The sequence below is a fragment of the Stigmatopora nigra genome, chromosome 3 (genome assembly GCF_051989575.1).
Source record: "Stigmatopora nigra isolate UIUO_SnigA chromosome 3, RoL_Snig_1.1, whole genome shotgun sequence".
Taxonomy (NCBI): domain Eukaryota; kingdom Metazoa; phylum Chordata; class Actinopteri; order Syngnathiformes; family Syngnathidae; genus Stigmatopora; species Stigmatopora nigra.
In genome coordinates, this window is record NC_135510.1 from 9,820,324 (window position 1) to 9,839,483 (window position 19,160).

The 19,160-nt window shown below is 37.5% G+C and overlaps 1 protein-coding gene and 1 long non-coding RNA gene across 2 annotated transcripts; one reads left to right on the plus strand and one right to left on the minus strand.

Annotated features, from left to right (window-relative positions):
- The first annotated feature begins 25 nt into the window (after positions 1–25).
- On the plus strand, positions 26–17,701 carry LOC144194671 (uncharacterized). Its single transcript, XR_013325949.1, has 4 exons — positions 26–307; positions 1,353–1,497; positions 2,665–2,731; positions 17,539–17,701. It is a non-coding gene; the product is annotated as an uncharacterized LOC144194671 (long non-coding RNA).
- Positions 3,284–8,591, minus strand: fgf7 (fibroblast growth factor 7). Its single transcript, XM_077713246.1, has 4 exons — positions 8,402–8,591; positions 7,650–8,204; positions 4,794–4,900; positions 3,284–4,721 (listed from the first exon to the last, which is right to left on the minus strand). Exons 2-4 carry the CDS (start codon positions 7,933–7,935, stop codon positions 4,506–4,508), a joined length of 609 nt encoding a protein of 202 aa, XP_077569372.1. The 5' UTR covers positions 7,936–8,204; positions 8,402–8,591; the 3' UTR covers positions 3,284–4,505.
- Positions 17,702–19,160: the final 1,459 nt, after the last annotated feature.

Genomic DNA, 19,160 nt, shown 5'->3' on the forward strand with positions numbered 1-19,160 from the left:
TTGTCTGCGTTTATAGCGAGGCTTGTGGAGATAGAAAAATGATAATCGCCCCTTTTCATGTTTAAATGCTTGACATAAAATATAAGTTCATCTTTATATAAGAATGTGCAATTAAGGCACATTAAGATGGTCTTTTTGATATAGCAACCCCGATGAATAGGGTTTTAATACCTGTTCTGACTGAAACCGATGCTAAAATAATATAACAACATGTAGTCACTTGGTGTAGACTGGTTTTTTTAAAACATTTTTTATTATACTTTTTATATTATACCCCGAAACATTTTTTTTAAAGTTCATAATGCAGGTGAGTAACTTTTTGAGTAGTTTTACCCTCATCCCCTTTTGTTACTTTGTTTTTCTACAGATGTGCAAACATATAATGCACCCTGTTGTTTTTCTGTTTTTTTGATTGCCTTCTTTACTTTTAACTGCCTGGAAAAATGTTACCAAAATAATAAATATAACTTGATGTGTCAATAGATTATAAAATTAAATTTAAAGATTAAAAAAAGGAAAACTTGACTTTGTAAACAATTAATAATTAAGTAAATTAATTTTGTATTCCGACCTCTTCAATGTCTACATTCAAGTTACACTATTTTTATTTTTACCTTTTATGTCAAGTTGATCATCCTATATTTTTCTTAAATATTCACATTTTTTACAGTCTGCATAGTTGAAATCTTTTTTTGGTGGTTGTTTTTATCACAAAATTCCTCTTCTGTCTCTTTCCCTTGGCTCCTTCATAATGCAAAATGAAAGTTTCAAAAAACCTGTTAAATATAATTTCACACTTTCTCTCAATGCCATATGTTAGTTTGATGTAAAACAGATTGTTCTGAAGGTTGCCTGCTTTTAATTTAACTTTCTTTTTTTAAATGAAACAATTGTTTTCGTAGCAAGCAGATGTGTAATAGATAAGACCTTGCCATGTATTTGATGTGAGATTGTAGCACTCGCCATTCACATATTTTAGCTCCCTTTTTTATGAACTGGATTTAATGACATTTATATTCAAAGATTTATTTCTGACTGACAATGATGATAATCCCATCTCTTATCCATCGAAACATATCTTTAGCATATTAACCAATGCTATTTTTTAAGTGCTCCTATACAGCTGCTATACGAATCAGATTAATATTGACCAATTGCCAGATTTGACTATAGTGCTGAGGGGGATTAATGGAAATTCATTCATTCTTATTATTTCACCACATAAAGAAGCAATCTTTTTTGGTGAAAATGGGAAATCCCCTACTTGGATAGCTAGGTATCCTTTATTGAGGATATGTTATTTTTTTTGGCACTTCAACTTTTAACCTCCCCCTTTCGTTGTGTTCGCCCAGGACCACCTCCTCACATCGCACGAGACCCTTTAGCCTTCCTCTACGTTGCTCTTCACTCGTGAGTACTTTTTACAACCCCCTCCCACCACCAGTCTTTTCCCAAGGTGCTGCTCATATCATCAGACTGCTGACGTCTGCACACGCGGTCAGTAATATAGACCACATGTGGTTTTCTGTATTTATACGTCTGCGCAAATATCAAACGGATTTCTAACCATTATAATCAATGATGTGTTTTTGTCATTACTTGACTACGTAACCACACAGCTAATTAAGCTTCACAGTGTGGCACTCTCAAACTGATGTGTTGCAGGTAACACCAAGGACATGGGCCCAACACAGTAAAATCCATAACATATATATTTTCCTTTTTTTTCAAAAGCATCTCAAGAATCTAACATTATTGTTTGCGCAGCAGTTTTTAATAAGTTTAATAAGTATTCCACACCGCACTAACAATAAAACAGATTCAATTTCAATGTGGTTTGGTTACATTTTTCATTTAACATTCTTATTTGTCACAAAATGCTTGTGAGGTCTCAAAAAAAAGGAGGCAAAGAAAATCAAAGTCTGTTCTAAAAGTGGGGTGTTTAGCAAGTGGGCTTCACAGTTCTGAGATCGAGGGTTCGATCCAAGGTCCATCTCCTCATGCCCTGTGATTGCCTGTCCACCGATTCAGGGTATCCCCCAGGATTACCCGGGAAAAAACCCACCCGAGCTCGAGAAGAATATGTAAACTCCACAATGTGATGACCGACCTGGGAACGAACCTTTGACCCGAGACCTGTGAGGCCCACGCACTAACCAATTCTACACCAGGCTGCCCTTAAACCAACATTTGTTTTCACGTTCTTATCCGTTGTAATAATTACGACCTTAATAATTAGTCATTTCTTTTACATAGTGAGTTAATTATATTTTGGTGGAACACTAGAAAAAAGTTGAAGAAGCACTTAGCTACCCTATTTTAGCTACATATGCTGCATACAGTGTAGTTTATACTTTGACGTTATTTAAATAATAGTATACATACTACATATTATTGAAGCTCTTTACTTGTTTGAAAGTTTGTTGTATTGTGACACAAGTTAGTAAATGTGTAGTTTTTGTGGAAATGCCACATTGCGTGCTCTCTCCTGGCACTTACTTCGCTCTCATTTCTTGTCTCTACCAGGAATACACTACCTTGAATTTGTGTGAAAATGTGTTTACACTGGCAATATGTTCCAAATTATCTACGGAGACTAACTTTGCGTGACTTGGCAGGCGGCTTTACCTTGCTCACATGTTGTTTGGGTCAAATGTATTTCAGGGGTTTTCTCTCTCAATTGGACTGTCTCTGTCTGACAGGGGTCCAGATGTGAACCCAGCCCAAAGAGGTACAGCTATGTGTTCATTTATGAGTGTGTGTGTGTGTGTGTGTGTGTGTGTGTGTGTGTGTGTGTGTGTGTGTGTGTGTGTGTGTGTGTTTGTGCATGGAGTGTGTGGGAACTCTGCCGAGATCTCTAATAATTGTGCTCACTGTCATGAAAACTCAGTGGAATTTCAAATTACGTTAAAATGACTCATATTTGGGTCATGCCTTGATAGGTTTGTGAATTCATTCTAATGGGATCATGTCATTCGTCTGCAAAACAAAGTTTTCCCAAATGTTTCTTAGCTGTCTGCCAGTAAGGTTTTTTTTTTAAATTTAATCTAAAAGTCATCAGTATCACCTTTATTGGATTATCTCAGTTATTGTGAGAATACATAGTTTTTAATATCTCCAGAGGACTGTATGTAGGTGATTGTAATGTTCTGAAATCAATGATGTAACCATAAAACAGTTTGAAAGATATCAAACTTTTTATATATCATAATAAATAACAAATCATGCTTATGCACAGTTCATGTTTGAATATGTTAATATAGAAAACAAGACAACACAGGAATCTTTCATAAAGAAATAGAATATTTAATAATAAAATAACACTAAAATGTAGTTTATAAACCTGTGAACAAGTTAATGTCAATACTTTCTTGTGCTGTTGTGTAAAGTGTCCTATGAAGACAAGATGTTATAATGTTTGGTTTGTTGTTTTAACCAATATAAGTGTCTAGATTTCTGTAAGCTATTTTGTGTAACTTCACAACCTCCCTTCGAAAAGTTGTCCAAAAAAACAGTATGACGAATACAAAAACAGCCTCTTTTTATTTCCTTTCAAATTAAACCTCAACGTTGATCTGATTAGAAAAGAAATAAATGAGGGTTTAATACATGAGAAATACACTCTAGTGTAATAGGAGCATTCAAAAACAATGAAAAAGATTTCTCATATAAAATGTAATAAATTAAACAGCTCGAAATCATTCGTCCTTTGTAATTGTTATTATACTGAATTGTATAATATATTAAATATAAGAATACACTTTTCAAGTTCATTTTTATTGCTTCTTAATTACTAGCCAAGAGTGCACTCTCATGGCTCTTTTGGGGTAATGTTCATCCTTGTTCAATGAACTAACATTTACACATACAATATTATATCTAAAGTTATCTAAGTCGCACCAACCAGCCTAGCCAAACTATTTAAAAAAAAAAGTGCAACTCTATTGTCCGGAAAAAGCAGTATTCCCTAACCAAAAAAATAGGTTCACAATCGTTGCTCTCATTTATAGTACAATTTTAGTCATGATGATACATTTCTTGAACCAACATTGTTCTTGACAGATGACCACCCCTCCAAAAAACTTACTAGAGCAGGCATTCACGCAAACCCAATGGGAAGCCTATCTAAGACTGAAAAAAACACTAGTGATACCCATTTTATCAGTCTTCAAGCAAAAAATGAATGTTCAACAGCCTCAAGCTTGGTATCAGTCCTCCTCGTTTAATTCAAAAGTGGAAGGTACTGGCCTTTTGCTGCCTTGTTAATCATGAACAGATCCTATTCCAAGAAACTTGCCATCCAACAAGAAAGCTTCTTGATCTGGCATAGAATACCAATCAGGGACAGGGAAAACTGCTAGGCTACTGCTCATAAAAACTGCAAAACTTCGTCTAGAAAATGCCAATGGCAGCTTTGAGGAAAGTGATGTGTAGCTGGTGATGAGTTTACATGGCTGTTAACATATTTGGTACATCAATTCATACTGTTTGCGAGTCTTTAAGTCTTAGTCCGTTCTTCTCTCCTCATCTCTGCATTTCATGGGAATGAAGTGTGAGGCGACATGCTCCCGCCTCGTCTTCCTCCCTCGCATGGGCCGTCCTTTCTGAGAGAGCGCGATGAACATTTCTCTCCCATTCTTAGTCCACTTTGTCGAAGAGTAGGCATTGAAGTAGTTTTCTAGGAAGACCTCTTTGAAGTTGCAGTTTTCATTGTAGGTCCTCTGTGACAAGAAGGCGTAACCTGAAATGGGCTGTTGTGATATGTCATTCTGTGGTTGGACATTGACATTTACCTTTCCTTGAAGCTGTCCACCTTTGTTCATGGAGATGTAATGCTGGCTCTTGATGCCTTTAATGGCTAGTATGCCCCCTTCAGACACTGTCCTGATTTCTAAGATGCCTATAAGACAGTAATGGGGACATAGAACAGAGCAGGTAAGATATTGTCGACATCCAGCCTTCAATGCTGCGTCATTTGTCTTCATTAACAGAACCAGAAGGAAGTTCTTGTGCACAATAATGCCTCTGGCTTTATTCAAACATGTTAGCTGACCTTCTTGGCCTTTACACAAATCACAAATTATATGCCATAGCACATATGGGAGACAGATTAGGGCAGGTTCCCCCCGGAGTTGAGAAAATGACCTCCTCTCGTGAGCTTTGCACGCAAGAGTCGAGGCCCGCTCCTGAACACTGCGAGTGCATATGCACACGCGTGCACTACAGTTGTGGTTGGTGGTCATGTAAACAACAAGTGATGAATGTCGGCGAGTTCATTAGCCGTACGCCCAGGAGCATTGTTGACAACAGCGGTTGAAATGCTTGCTGAAGAGTTCAATCTTAAAATCTTACATTTCATTACACTTGCATAATGACAATAAAACAATTCTATTCAACTTTTTGGATCTGAATTATATCATAATGACAATTTTTGTGGGATATTGTATCATGACCTTGGCATATCAAGGTGCGTATTGCGAGTTTAACTGTATCCTCCCATCCCTAACGTACAGTGCACAATGAACGTGTACAATACAGCTGACAAAGTAGGCAACCACATGGTTTAGTTTTGTAAAAGATACTTCATACACATGACAGTCAATCATTTCTTAAATGAAAGTAGGATGTAGTAACATTTCCAACTCATGTATGAATATAGGAAACCTCTATTAGAAGTGCAGTGTTGATCTCATTTGCTAGATCACAAACAGATGACAGCATCGCAATCTTGGAATGTTGTTTATGCTCAGTATTCTCAGTTGTCTATCACTGTCTCTTTCGTTGATACTTGGCTGATATAAAGGCATGTTGTATAAGGTCATCCAAAGACGCTATGTCTTTTATAGACATAGAGTTGTAGTATTTTTATAGATTTACATTCATTCATTCATCTTCCGTACCTCACACCCTCAAAAGGCTTGCAGGGGTTGCTGGAGCTGACTTTAGGCGAAAGGCAGACTACACCCTAGACTGGTTGCCAGTCAGCCGTAGGGCACTGAGAGAGACAAACAACCATCCACACTCACAGTCATACCGCTATCAGCGGGAATTGAGCCCGCGACTATATAGTTTGACTTTATAGCAATTACTTGATCAGTGCAGACAGATGGCCATAGCATCACTAATTTTCTTAGTAGGAACTATTTAGTCACATTTGAACACTGACATTGATCTTCCTTCTTTCTACCCCAATAAAAATAAACAACACATGATATGTTTTATGTATTTGATGTTAGTGATGGTTGCTACAGCATGTCTTTTAACAATTCTAACAATATGTCCAAAATATTGTAAAACACGCTCCACAGGCATTCCTCCAGACTGGAATGCAGGGGACAAATTCAATGCTTGTCATAGTTTCACAATAGGGTTTTATTCCATATTCTGTTTTCTGAAATAATGGATAAACTGTAGCTTAAATGGCTCTTGGTTTGCTGTTTGCATGCAACTGTCAGCCACAAAAGACAGAAATCATGTTCCCGCCGTGGTTGCCAAAACATCTTGGCTATCTTTTGCTGCCATGGCGACATTCCAGCCAAAGCCACGCAACCAGATAGGAGGAAATGATTTCTAAAAACATTCTAAGAAGCCCATAAAAATAGGACCTTTACCACACTTTCCTTAACAATTCCCAACTTTTTTTTCGAGGAATATTTATTTTTATTTTGATGCTTTCAAAAGTAGTTTTGAGTGACATCCTTATAATAGGGAAAATTGTCCTGTCAAAATCATCAGCATTTTTTTGTTCACTTTTGTGCCCATAACATTCCTTGATCGCAGCGTTTTTGGGGAAGAGTAAATCAGGCAAAATATGCCAGCGTAAGCGCGTAAGCGCGTAAGCGCAAGATCACACGCGCTTGTCAAGCAGCCCCTAACTGACTTCATGACTGACTCAATAGGCTTTGACAGGCTGCCACCACCTGCTTTGATTTACCGCTGTCACTCTGGCTACACACAATACGTTTTATCCATCCCTTGGCATTAGGACACTATGGCAGACATTAAACTATTAGATATGCTATTTTTCTTACTATTTTTCACATACATCCATTGGATGCTGCAGCCTATCCCAGCCAATTATATACTGCAGGCGGGGATACCATGAATTGGTGGCCAGCCAATCGCAAGGCACAAGGAGACAAACAACCAAAGACATACTAACTAAAGTAATTTAAATAGCTGTAGTCTACCTAGACTCATTTTATAACCAATAAAATGAACCATAGAATAATGACATTGCACAGCATTGTCCATGACTGTTTCTTTAATTTTATTGAAAAATCAAATTGTACTCGCATTCCTGAATTAATAATGTTCAACTTCTCCGAAAAACCCATTAAAAAAAATCAATTAGTAACTTCATAGTTTAGTTTAAAAGAACTCATTCATATTCGTTTGGATAAAATGCGAGTTCAATAAATTAATGAATATCTATTAGAGCCCTTTATCATCTCCATGGAAAGTACATTTACACATATACAGTGTAAACATTCAACATCTAAACTTCGGAAACATTCTGAAGAAGCAACCATTTGTCATTGTTAAACCAGCTGACATAAAACTAACTATAGGAAGAAACTTGTCAAGTTAAAACATTTTTCTTCATGCTGCTACGAAGCTTTAAGAAAAAATGAAACAGTGGTGCTTACTGTAACAGTTGGTCGGATCTTGAGTTCCGTTGATGTTGCCTTTCTCATCAATGGTCAGAAACCACTGGGTGCGACTAAACAGCTGTCGGATCCGCACATCTCCTCCCTCCATGTAGTCGTAATTCCTTGTGTGACGCTCGTGTCTTGAGCAGTTCATAATGGCAGCGAGTTGAGCCGGAGTGCAGTCACTGTAGACCACACACACGCTGCCCAGCAGGAAAACGGCGTGCAGGTAGAGTCCCGAAAACAGATATGTAAGGTTCCATGTCAGCATCCATTTGCGCATTATAATAGAATGCAGTGGGGATCAATGAGCAACATACTGAAACGGGAGATCTGCCGTGCTTCCCCTCAGCCCAAGTTAACCCCCTGAACTGGTCCACTGGCGACCTCGGGGGTCCGTGTTCTTGTGGTGGGAAGTCCCTGCGTTCAGTCAGGCTGATTGTGGTCGTGACGCTCCAGAAAGTTACAGTACACTGTTTTTTGGATTTGCTTTAGTCCGCAGTCCCACTATAGCTTGAGTTCTCCATCCTCATGTCAGGAAATGTTACAGTCCTAAGAATACAAAATACATTACATTAGATACAATATGTTAACACTATGAAAATGTAGTGATTCTCATACATAAATATGCATGTGCTAATGTGGGAGACGTTATGTCACTGCTAGTTACTAATCAGGAATCTGCAGTGCGCCATCTCATATTTGTGAGTTGAAAGCAACAGAGAAAATGGCCAATTCAAACGACTTACATGTGATAACAGGACTTGCCAGAGTTGTATTCCGTTTCAGCATCAATTTCAATTGTTACGTCTCAAGCAAGTCCAGCAAAGAACTGAGCACTTGCGTCTGTTCCAATGTCTTCCCGCTGGCTCCTGGCAGAGAGAAACTTTGTGTGCGCATCCCCCGGTGTCGCTGAGATAAATGCCTTCCGCTGACCTCACTTGAGAGCAATTATAGATCCCAACCAGTCAGCTGTCTCTGGCCATGACGCAGAAGGAAAACACCCTCTGCCTGCCTCTTTCTGTCTCTCACACAGCGGACGTGAGAGGGAGCTGCAAACTAAACCACAGCCGCTCCTTGACACGGGTTAGCGCCCGCAATTCAACCCCTTACTTTTCCATGAAATGTCTTGCCCCAGGGTCTTTTAATGTTGTAATAGTAATTGCTGAAATACTTGCCCCTTGAAAAAAGCATTTGGGAATGTCTTGTCTATTTTTTAAATTCTGCACGCACCGTTTTTTCTGAGTTGAATCGAATCCTTGACTGATGCAGAACTGCTTCAAAGACAAGCAATGGAATCATTTTGGTATATTGTGTGTAGTGGGAAGCTACAACTTATGGCTAGCAGGTATCCATCTGAAGGGAGAAAACAGAAAACATATCTGCTCAGTAATCATCAATGTGTCAGTGGTCGTGCATGCCCTGGCTTTTTGTGTTTGTATTTAGTCTCAGAATTGCCCTACATACCTGACATTTGCTTGGAAGTAGGTGCACTTCAAAAGTTTATATGATGCCCTCCCCTGTGGAGGTCAGGGTTTCAGGCCTGAGAGACTTGGACTTCTGGGTGTAGCAGGTCTCCTTCTCATCTCTAAACGAACAGTCGTAAAGATTTGATCTATTAGGTGTCACCCTGGCTTGTTCGTCTGCCCCATGAGTCACCTCAGGGACAGTTCACACTCTGCTCGGCACAAATGGATTTTTTCAATCCGTAGACTGGGTGCTCACTCACTGGTCAGTATTACGCTATTAGGATTTATTTTGGAGGACATTTATAATATTTTAAATGTCAGTGGAAGAATTTGTCATTGTTGGAAGGTCCCACCCATCACATTGGATTTCTTGAGTCTTCCAAGAGAGGGGCCAAATGGTTCAAAGACATGAGTGATTATCCTATCTGCAACTATCATGAAACAAGTTCAAATTGAACTACAACTGCCCGGTTCTCTAAATGTCTCAACAGTCCAAAGAAGTCATAAGCGTACCCAAAGAGCTAACTAACACTACCTACTAGCAACAATAGGTCTGCAATTAATTCATCACCCCGGAGAGAAAACAATTAAAAGTCAGGCACCAATGATTGATGTGCACATGTCATCAAATTTAATTCTGTTATAAAACAGTCTCCTCACCAATAAGAAAAACATGCATGTGAGATTTACACTCCGGAATCAATACAAAGTGTACATGTGAAATCAATTTAATAGTCTGAGAATTCTGCTAATAGGATTATGCTGTGTAACAAAACAACAAAAAAAACTTGTGGACTTACTCCAAAAGATTTATTTCACTGGCATGTTTTGAGTTTTCACCTGCAGAGTTGAGACGATTAACAGACTCAGGCCTGTAAATCCTTATAGCTGCCAAAAAGCATGTTACATTTAAATTTTTGGAGCAGACTCCAAAAACAACAACATTGCTTTGGGGTATTGTTCAAAGGAAAACAATGAAGTTCAATTGTGTAGGGTAAACCAGACAGACACATTGCAGTCTATTTTCTCATTTAACAATGCAGACAAACTATGAACTATATCTAAAAACATGAAATAATTCTTATATAAATGATTATTTGACTATGCCTTTTTGCTTGCTTTAGACGTAATTGGTCTGAAAATAATAGATTGGCAAAAAAATGAGATACATTTATTTTATGTTTAGATAAAAGGTACTTTTTTCTAGTCGGAGCACCAAGCTGAAGCTCAAATTGCTGAGTTGAACTAATTGCCTCACAGACATGGATGAATTTGCGTCTCCTGATTAGAAAGGAATCAAAACAACTACATCAACAGTGCTTGACATGGCAGTTTTGTCCTTAAGTTAAGGAAGAACAATTAGGACCAAAAAGAGGACGTTAACCTTTGATCTCATTAAAATCAAAGCCACACTTTGACTATTTCTCAAATGAAAATGTTCTTAGAAAGCACCTATTTTCGTTGGAGTCATAGTAATCAAGTCCTGGAATTGCCCCAGGTCTTTTGGTCCGGTTTTAGATTACTTAAAAGCAAGGTTCCCCAAACCTTTTCCCTGGGGGTCACATTATCGCTCCCGTGATGAGGAGTTGGGGTCAAGTAGGCCATATATCAAAGAATTGCATGACTCAGGACCAAAATGACCACAAGGAAGTCTCATTATGTAAAAACATCATTCTTGGCACGCATTTGCTTATCCTAACTAGTGGTTTGCAAAAGTAGTGAATACTTCCGACTTGGTTTTACTTTGGAGTGAGTAAATAATACTCTACTCGATCTTCATTAAATTTTCTAATATCAATAACGACATCACAGTGAATGACAGGCGAGCATATTTTTCAGCCTTTAAGTTGCACCCCAGTATAAATATCACTAGCTACATAATGCAAAATGAAAGGGAAAAAGTCGCACTTGACTATAAGTTATACAAAATTCTATGTTAAAGTTATAGTAAAATAGGGAACAACAGGCAAAATAAGCACCTATTAATATAACATATTTACGTTTTTTTTTAAATGAATTACTATAGCCTGAAGAACACAATATAACAATCTTGGTGGCCAGACTTTAAAGACTTTTAAGGCGCAGCCCCAGCCAATCCACGTTATCCAATAATCTGGAAAATAATGTAATGTTGCAGAATAACTTTATGCTGCGCAACCCCAAGAACATGGGTTCGAACAATCAGGAATTCTTGTGTACAGTTTGCATGTTTTCCTTTATATGCAAAGGTTGTCTGTAGGTACTCTGGTTTCCTCCCACATCCCAAAAGTATGCTTGGTAGGGTGATTTGTAGTTGTGATTGCGAGTGTGAAAGGTTGCATATTTGTGCCCTATAATGTGCTGGCAACCATTTATGGATATACTCCACCTTCTGTCCATTGTCAACATCAATGTAAAAACTTCTTTGTGACGTGCAGTTCATTCCCATTCCAACTCTAATTTCTCTCATTTCTCTACTCAAGGCAGTAAATCTTTTAATTGCTTATGCTACATGTCAATCAAGTCATACTTGTTGTTTCCAATGAGAGACAGGAATATTGCTTTTTGAATTATCACCTGGTTGGAATCCCTCAAAGTGTCAGTCCTCAAATATTGCACCACAATTTATGATAGTTTCCACTATAGCTGAAAAGACATCTGCCTCTGCCAGATCACAATCCTCTAAAAGCATTCTTGAAGAGAGAAGAGTGGTTGTCTATTTTCTGGTCATTCTGCCTTGCAACGATGTGATTGCGTTCACGTCGCTAGAGTGAATTATGTCTGGGTCTGTCTATTCTTAGCACCGTTTTAAACTGTTTGGGTTCAGTTTTTGCTTTCTAAATTCCACGATGATTAGGGATCTCTAAGGATAGGAGCTTCACAACATTAGCGCCGACTAAAAATAACGGACTTGTAAACAAGCGTGTGCACAGAGCGACACAATGGCACTTGTTTCCAGTAAAGGATTTTTCTTCGTTAAAAGTAACAAAGACGCCTGTCAAATCAAGTGAGTAATGAACTGTAGTCTTTTCACTGACTCATCTCAAGGAATCAGTGATGAAAATGAAGTCACATTTTATGTTCTGAAAATCTAATGTTACCAAGAAGGAAATAAAGAACATTATGACACACATGGACCCTGACAAGTAGAACAATAGTCTTATGAAAGCTTTTTTTTCCTACATTTTCCCCCAGTTCAGAGCACCCTTTTAGTTTTATAATACCAGTATTAAGTGTGTCTAATAACTGAGATTTAAGAGGAAGAAGAGCTAGGAATAGTGTGCATATATTTTAGTGTGATTAGCAAGATTAAGTGAATTTTATTATTAAAAAGGCTAGAGACTGAGAACTGGTTCCAGTTAACAAACTGGCAATTAAATTTTGCGTTAATTGTAAGCAATTGAGAACAGATTGACTGTGGTCGCCCAAATGGTAGTTAAAGTCAACCGAATGAGAAAAAGGTGTGAGCTAATGCAATTTTACTTCAATTGCCTAATTCAACACAATGCTTCACTTCAATTCAATAAATAAATAGTACGTCAAAAGCATGCTCCTAGAGCATTTTAATCTTTTTTCGGTCAAATTCAATGGTGGGATGTATTTACTTAGCCCTGTTTAATTTCAATGGGATTGGTGAATTTTAAACTAACAAATCCCAGTGATGACTGTTTCATTATCTTGTGTTCAATAGAATGTTCTTAACACATTCCAGTGATGGTTGTGGGCAAAGCAATATTACAGGTTGAAGTGCAATAGCAAGCTATTTACGTACACCACTTTTGTATACACAGCTTTGCACACTTTGAAGCAGCTCTTCCTGTGTGTTAGTGCAGTAAAATAACACATGGTCACACCTCAGTCTGACCCCTTTGCGTCTGTCTGATCTGGGGCGTCAACTTTAACTTTTACTGTCTCCCTGGAGTAAATTGATTGGGTGTTTGGCGAGAAATATCGTTAGTCAAAGGATACTTTCACTAAAAAGCTACAGAAAATTTGAATAAAAGTACAACACTGCTAGTCAAATCTGTTTAAAAGAGGAAAAGAAAACTACATGAAAAATGTCCTTAAAGTTAAAAATTCAATACAATTTGTCATGGGAGGAACCCAGTGGGGACTGGATTTCTAAAAAGAGAAGTTAAATGATTATAACAAGACTTGTCAATGTCAAATGACTGTAGACAGTTTGTGGTGAATTAAGCTAGTTGTAATTGGACTTGTTCAAGAATGTGTAGCGATGTTTTGCTTGGCTGTCTGGGGAATAGTACTCTGATCCCATTTAATGCAGGAACAGCTGTTAGGGATCTCAATCTTAACTGCTCATCATATCTGTTAATGTAGTACAAGAAGTACGGCCTTTCTTGTAACAATGCAGTCGGTTAGAAACAAGCATCGGCTTCAAACCATAAAAGGATTTTCATAGACAAGAAAAAGGTTGAAGCCACCTGAACATTGTGCTGTTTGTAGATTTATTTTTGTAGTAATTTCTTTAGAGACAACCAGCGTTCCATCATAGCACACTTTGACCATCATTAAAGTGGAGAATGTTAGCAGTTAAGTGAAGATATCATGCAATTTTTAGGATTGACAAAGTTGGTTTAGCAACCACAAAATGAAATATTATTAGAACCACCTATAAATGCAATAAGACATTGTTTTGATTGACATCAACATTGCAATCCCCGCTCCTCTACAGAAGTTAAACTTATATAAATTGATAACAAGTTGTAAAGCTATTTAAAAGAACATACTATACATTCTATCACAAATACTAACAAGGTTAAAACTATTCAGACATTATGCTTTAGCCCTAAAATTGTGTGGTGATTCATTACTTTGTTTTGTGGACAATGATTTAAAAACAATACTAAATATTAAAGAGAGGTAACTAACCCAACCCTTGCCTAACTTTGTTATCTAAAGACAGCATTGTATGGAATAATCTGAAATTAAACTGGAGAAGATTGCTGTCATTTGCATTAAATGTTGAATGTCTTTTCTTTTCATCTTATGAGTGGCTCCATCTTCTTCCAGTTCTGTCATAGTGTATGCTGTTCCACTTTGCTAGCATTTAAGTACCACAACCGACACCCCCAACTCCCTCTCCATCCCCCGCATGTGCCCCACATCCAGGGTCGACTCGCACATGTTTCTTAAAACGGCGTGATGTGAATATGGTGTAGTTAATTTAGGTGCTGCGTTTAACAACCATAAAACACTAGGGGGTTTCAAACCACGGAGCGTAGTGAAATTAAGACTTGCGAGCTGAGAGCATATAAAGAATAACTAGTATATCGACTTGAAAAGAGTGGAGTGTGTGGCTTCACTTAACTAAATGGGCCACTTAATGCGGCCTGTATGAGTCTGGCTGGCATTGATGGGTGGTGTCCAAATGAGGGACACAATTTTTTTACACAGTGTTGCTGGAGTTGCATGACTGTGTTTAAGCTTACACTCAGCCAGAATAGCAAACATTTCGTGACAAATGACATTAAGCCCTTAGCGGTCGTATGTCTTGTGTCTTGTGATGTCATTGCTACTGATTTTCTTTCTACGGATTGATCTTTCAGAAAAATGCCATATTTTGGACAATCAGATAAGATCAGAAAAAATGCTTAAACACAGTAAATGACAAACTCCTTGAGACTGACATTTGTTGGTGTTTTTTTTTATTCACGGTTATACAACAGAGAAATTAAATGCTGTTATTTTTCAAATGCTTGATTATCCAACAACGTCCTGCTACAAATAACTTTTACTAGCTAATGATGGTATTAATTTTATTTTGCCTTTTTTGATCATTTTTCAAAGGCGGTGATTTTTTTAAGTTGACCTAAAACAAACTTTAAAAATTAATTTTCTGTGATAATTCAACAAAAACATTAAAAAAGCATTTACCATTTTTGAAACTGAATTTTATTACTTGGCTCTTAACACAGCTTGAGTTTCTGTCCATGTTGTATTTCCTTTCATTATTTATTGATTTGTGTTGCGTAAAAGTTTGATGGAGTGAAACTTATGAGAGGTTTTATTACACAAGCACACGGAAACATCTTCCTCTAATTAAAAAAATACTGAATAAGCAGAATTGAGCATCCAGAAAATTCCTGACATTGGAGGACTTAATGTGACATCCACGCCATCTTCTCATAGCTACTGCTTTAAAGAGCCCTCATAACAGAATGTTGCTTAAATATTTATTGGGTGATCAGATAAATGACTGGAATGTGTTATGGGCTCGATCCCAGTTATGGGCTTTCCTGTGGGGAGTTTGCATGCTCTCCATGCGTGGGTTTTCTAGGGGTGCTCCAGTTTCCTTTCATATCTCAAAAATATGCAGGGCAGGCTGGTTGAACACTAAATTCATTTCATTAATTTTATTGTCTCCTCGATCCCTGCGATTGGCTGGCCACCAATTCAAGGTCTTCCCCGCCTAGTGCCCGAAGCTAGCTGGAATAGGCTCCAGCACCCCCGTCGACTCTTGTGAGGATAATCAGCATTGAAAATGAATTAATAATCTTGTATTTTTCTTTCCGATGTGGACTTAATACTTGTTATAGTTTATAAGTATGGGCAAGCTGCTGTTGTTTGCCTGAAAAAAGCAATTGGTTGACCAAAGGGAGCCATCTGTTTCTGTTTACCTGTGACATCTGTTGCTAAGAATGTATCGTATATAACATTTTGCAACATTTGCTTGACTGCCATTTTGCTTTGGGGCAAACATGGAAAAAATAGTTTAATCTTAGAGTACAATATTACGACCGCTTGGCCCAAAGTGCGCAGACATCCACTGCTGATAATCTTTTAAAAAAATCATTTATTTTCCAAAGCTTCCATTTCCAATTGTAGTAAAATTGTTCTTGGACTTTTTACAGAATGTTTATGACAGTCATACAAGGAAAAACATCAGACAAAAATTGTGGTACTTTTTTAGGACATAAAAATCTTCCTCATTTATCCATATTCTAGTTTTAACTTATTTATCCATTTACTACTGTTGATAAAAATGATCCATTGATTTTGTGTACCGCCTATTATAGTTTGCTACAATCTACAAAGTATTTTAAATGATTTTGAGCTGAAACTGTGAATGAAATTATTATTTTTTATATTTAAAACCGATGTAAAGGCCCTAAATTTTAGTCATGTGACTGCTTGACAATTATGGTGGTCTCTAACGAGACAGTTCTAGATTTTTAAGTAACACATGAATGCTAACTGTTCTAATCAGACTACAAAATTTCTCAATGTGTTCCAATTCATTGGATTATGACTGTTGTCTGACAGAGGATGAGTCAAGCAATGTATTTTTAAATATTAGATCATTAAATGAGATCACTGTAAAATAATCATCACCTGACATCAATCACAACAACTCCTTCACAGTCTACTTGCGACTCTCACGCTATCACACTGATGTCATTTGAAAGCTTTTCTAAGGGATTATAATTTGTTCCTCACCTCCAATAAAAGACTTTCATCACTTTATGCTCTCTTAGAGAACAAACAGGTATTTAAACGTTGACAATAAGCAGATAATGATACTTATTAAAAAGTTTGAACACTAAGAAAAACTAACTTTTGACAAGCGATGACATGAAAAGTAGATACAGACTGCGATAAAAGCAGTTTTGTTGAATTATTTCTTTATTTTTTGACCACCTGCAATTTGCCACATAGTGCCAGTTAAGACATAAAGCAAATGAAAGCCAGATTTTAAGGTCTAGTGAGTTGCAAGGACGACATGTAAAGGGTAAACACAACACTCACGCACGTGTCACACTGTACGCAAAAGTCATTAGACAATCCGTTTATTCAATGCTCGCATGCAAAGATTTCATTTTCAAAATCCTGATGCATGTGTCTATTTACTGACACGTGCTGATATTTCAACAAAGGAGATTTGATTGCATCTCCCCCACCTGAAAGCAACTATCCCTTGCAAACTCACGAAGGCCAATGCTGTCTTTTGACTATACATTACACTCACGTTGACACAGACACTGTGCCATGCCCCCCACATTTTGTAGGTAAACATCTCCAGATTGATGAGGCTGAGTGGAAATCCCGCAGTTGTGGGAAAAGTGCCCAGAGCCATTTGTAAGCTCTCTTCTCCCTCGCTTCTTAACTCTTTACAGATTGTAAACCTCTGGATTTGTATATTAAATTACTCTTTTAAAAGTTGCCGGGGCCTCTTCCCAGGTCTTGACGACCCCGTAAACTAACCACAACAAAAAAACACAATGTAATCATCCGTCCCATTCTTTGCAAATACAAGCTAGCTTGTATGTCAATATAAACGTGGTTAAAGGTGTCTTTATCCACCTGTTTATAAACGAAGAATGCAATGTGGTCAGCGGACCAATTATATTTATTATTGCTGTTATTTTCATCAAAATCCTCCTATTTGAAATTAAATATTGCTTTTTTTTAAATTTTAGTCATCATCTTCCATTCTGCTTATCCTCACAAGTACTGTGGGGGTGCTGGAGCCTAACCGAGGTGGAAACCAGAGTAACCGGAGACAACCCGCAAAGGCACGGTGAGGAGATTTCCCTCGAGAATATCTTGATAGTCTTGAGATGAAAATCTGCCTTGTGTGGATTCAAAACACTTTACGATCTTGTAAAGATCTTGGTAAGATCTTGAGCCCGAACCTGACCCGACCCAACCCGAAAATCGGCCTAAAATGTCCATCATTACTTCGGGTTCAGGTCGGGTCAGGCCGCTGAGAAAAAAAAAAAAAAGGACTATACTAAATCGATGTGTGGATACTAAACTAAGGAATACTTGTTATAAAATAAATAATTAATAAACTGTGGAAATCGTCAAACATTTATATTATCATATAAAAGATGTAATTGTTTATACAGTCTTGTTTAACTTAGATTTTATTACAAAAGTCCGAGTCCTCACAAATAAAATATGACATTTTGGGTTTGCTTCGGGATCGGTCCTGCAAATCAAGTTAATTTCTCGGCCCGGGCCAAAAATTAATAGCCGTGGGTCAGGTCGGCCCGATCTTAACTCTATACTCTATATCCTCTGCAGGACAGTAAAAAAATGACAGTTTAACACAATTGAGCACATGTGTAAATTTTAAAATGTAGTCTGTCTATTGAGAACCCCGAAAGTAACTGTTCTTGCAACAGGGCCGCCAGATGGCACCATAGAAATTGTTTTATTATTGATAGGTTCACAATGTTTGACAAAATAGAGAAGAAGCAGGTTTACCACTTCAACTCACATTTGGACACAAATCCAACCATTCTCACGATGCTTTGACAAAAAAAAGACATCTTTACAGCATGACCAATATATTTTCTTCACATTTGAACCTTCTTCTCGTGCCAGAATGTTAATTTGTTGCTATTAATCATGACACTCGTAACATGGTGGTATATTAGTGTCATCTCCCGGTGTGAGCAACGGCCTTTCACAATGGAAAGTTACTATTTGTGACTGCCTGGAAAAAAATCTCACAATTGGCTCACATACTCCTTGTTATCCTTGTAAGGAGCTTCAGTTCAAAATGGATGATTCACAAGTAAAGATATAAACAGAGGGAATCGGAATGGATGAATTTGATATCTTTGATAACATTAAGAGATATGTTTGGACCTTCTCTAGGCACTCTGCTATGTACCTGCATCACAGCTCATGTTCCAATTGGGCTTTTGCTATAAATTAAAACACTTATTCATAGTGAGGTTTGTTTCATTTTTATTAGCACGGTAAACATGCAAGATCAGGAATTATGAGCATGCGTCAGCTGTTGTTGTGTTACCAGGATACTGTTTATGATTAGGGGGGGATTTTTGTACCGCTAGAAATACGGCACTTCACATCAAACAATTCAATTCATGTCAAGCCAAAAAAAAAAAAAAAGCATTCATACATAATGGACACAGAAAAAAAATCTTCTTGGTGTGATATTGTTTATTCACATGACCTTACAATATAAAAACACATTGTAGTGGGCTAGACACTATAATAATTACAATTGCCACCATACAGTGGACCATTGTTGTCTAGTTATTTTTTCCCTCTTTTTCTCACCATG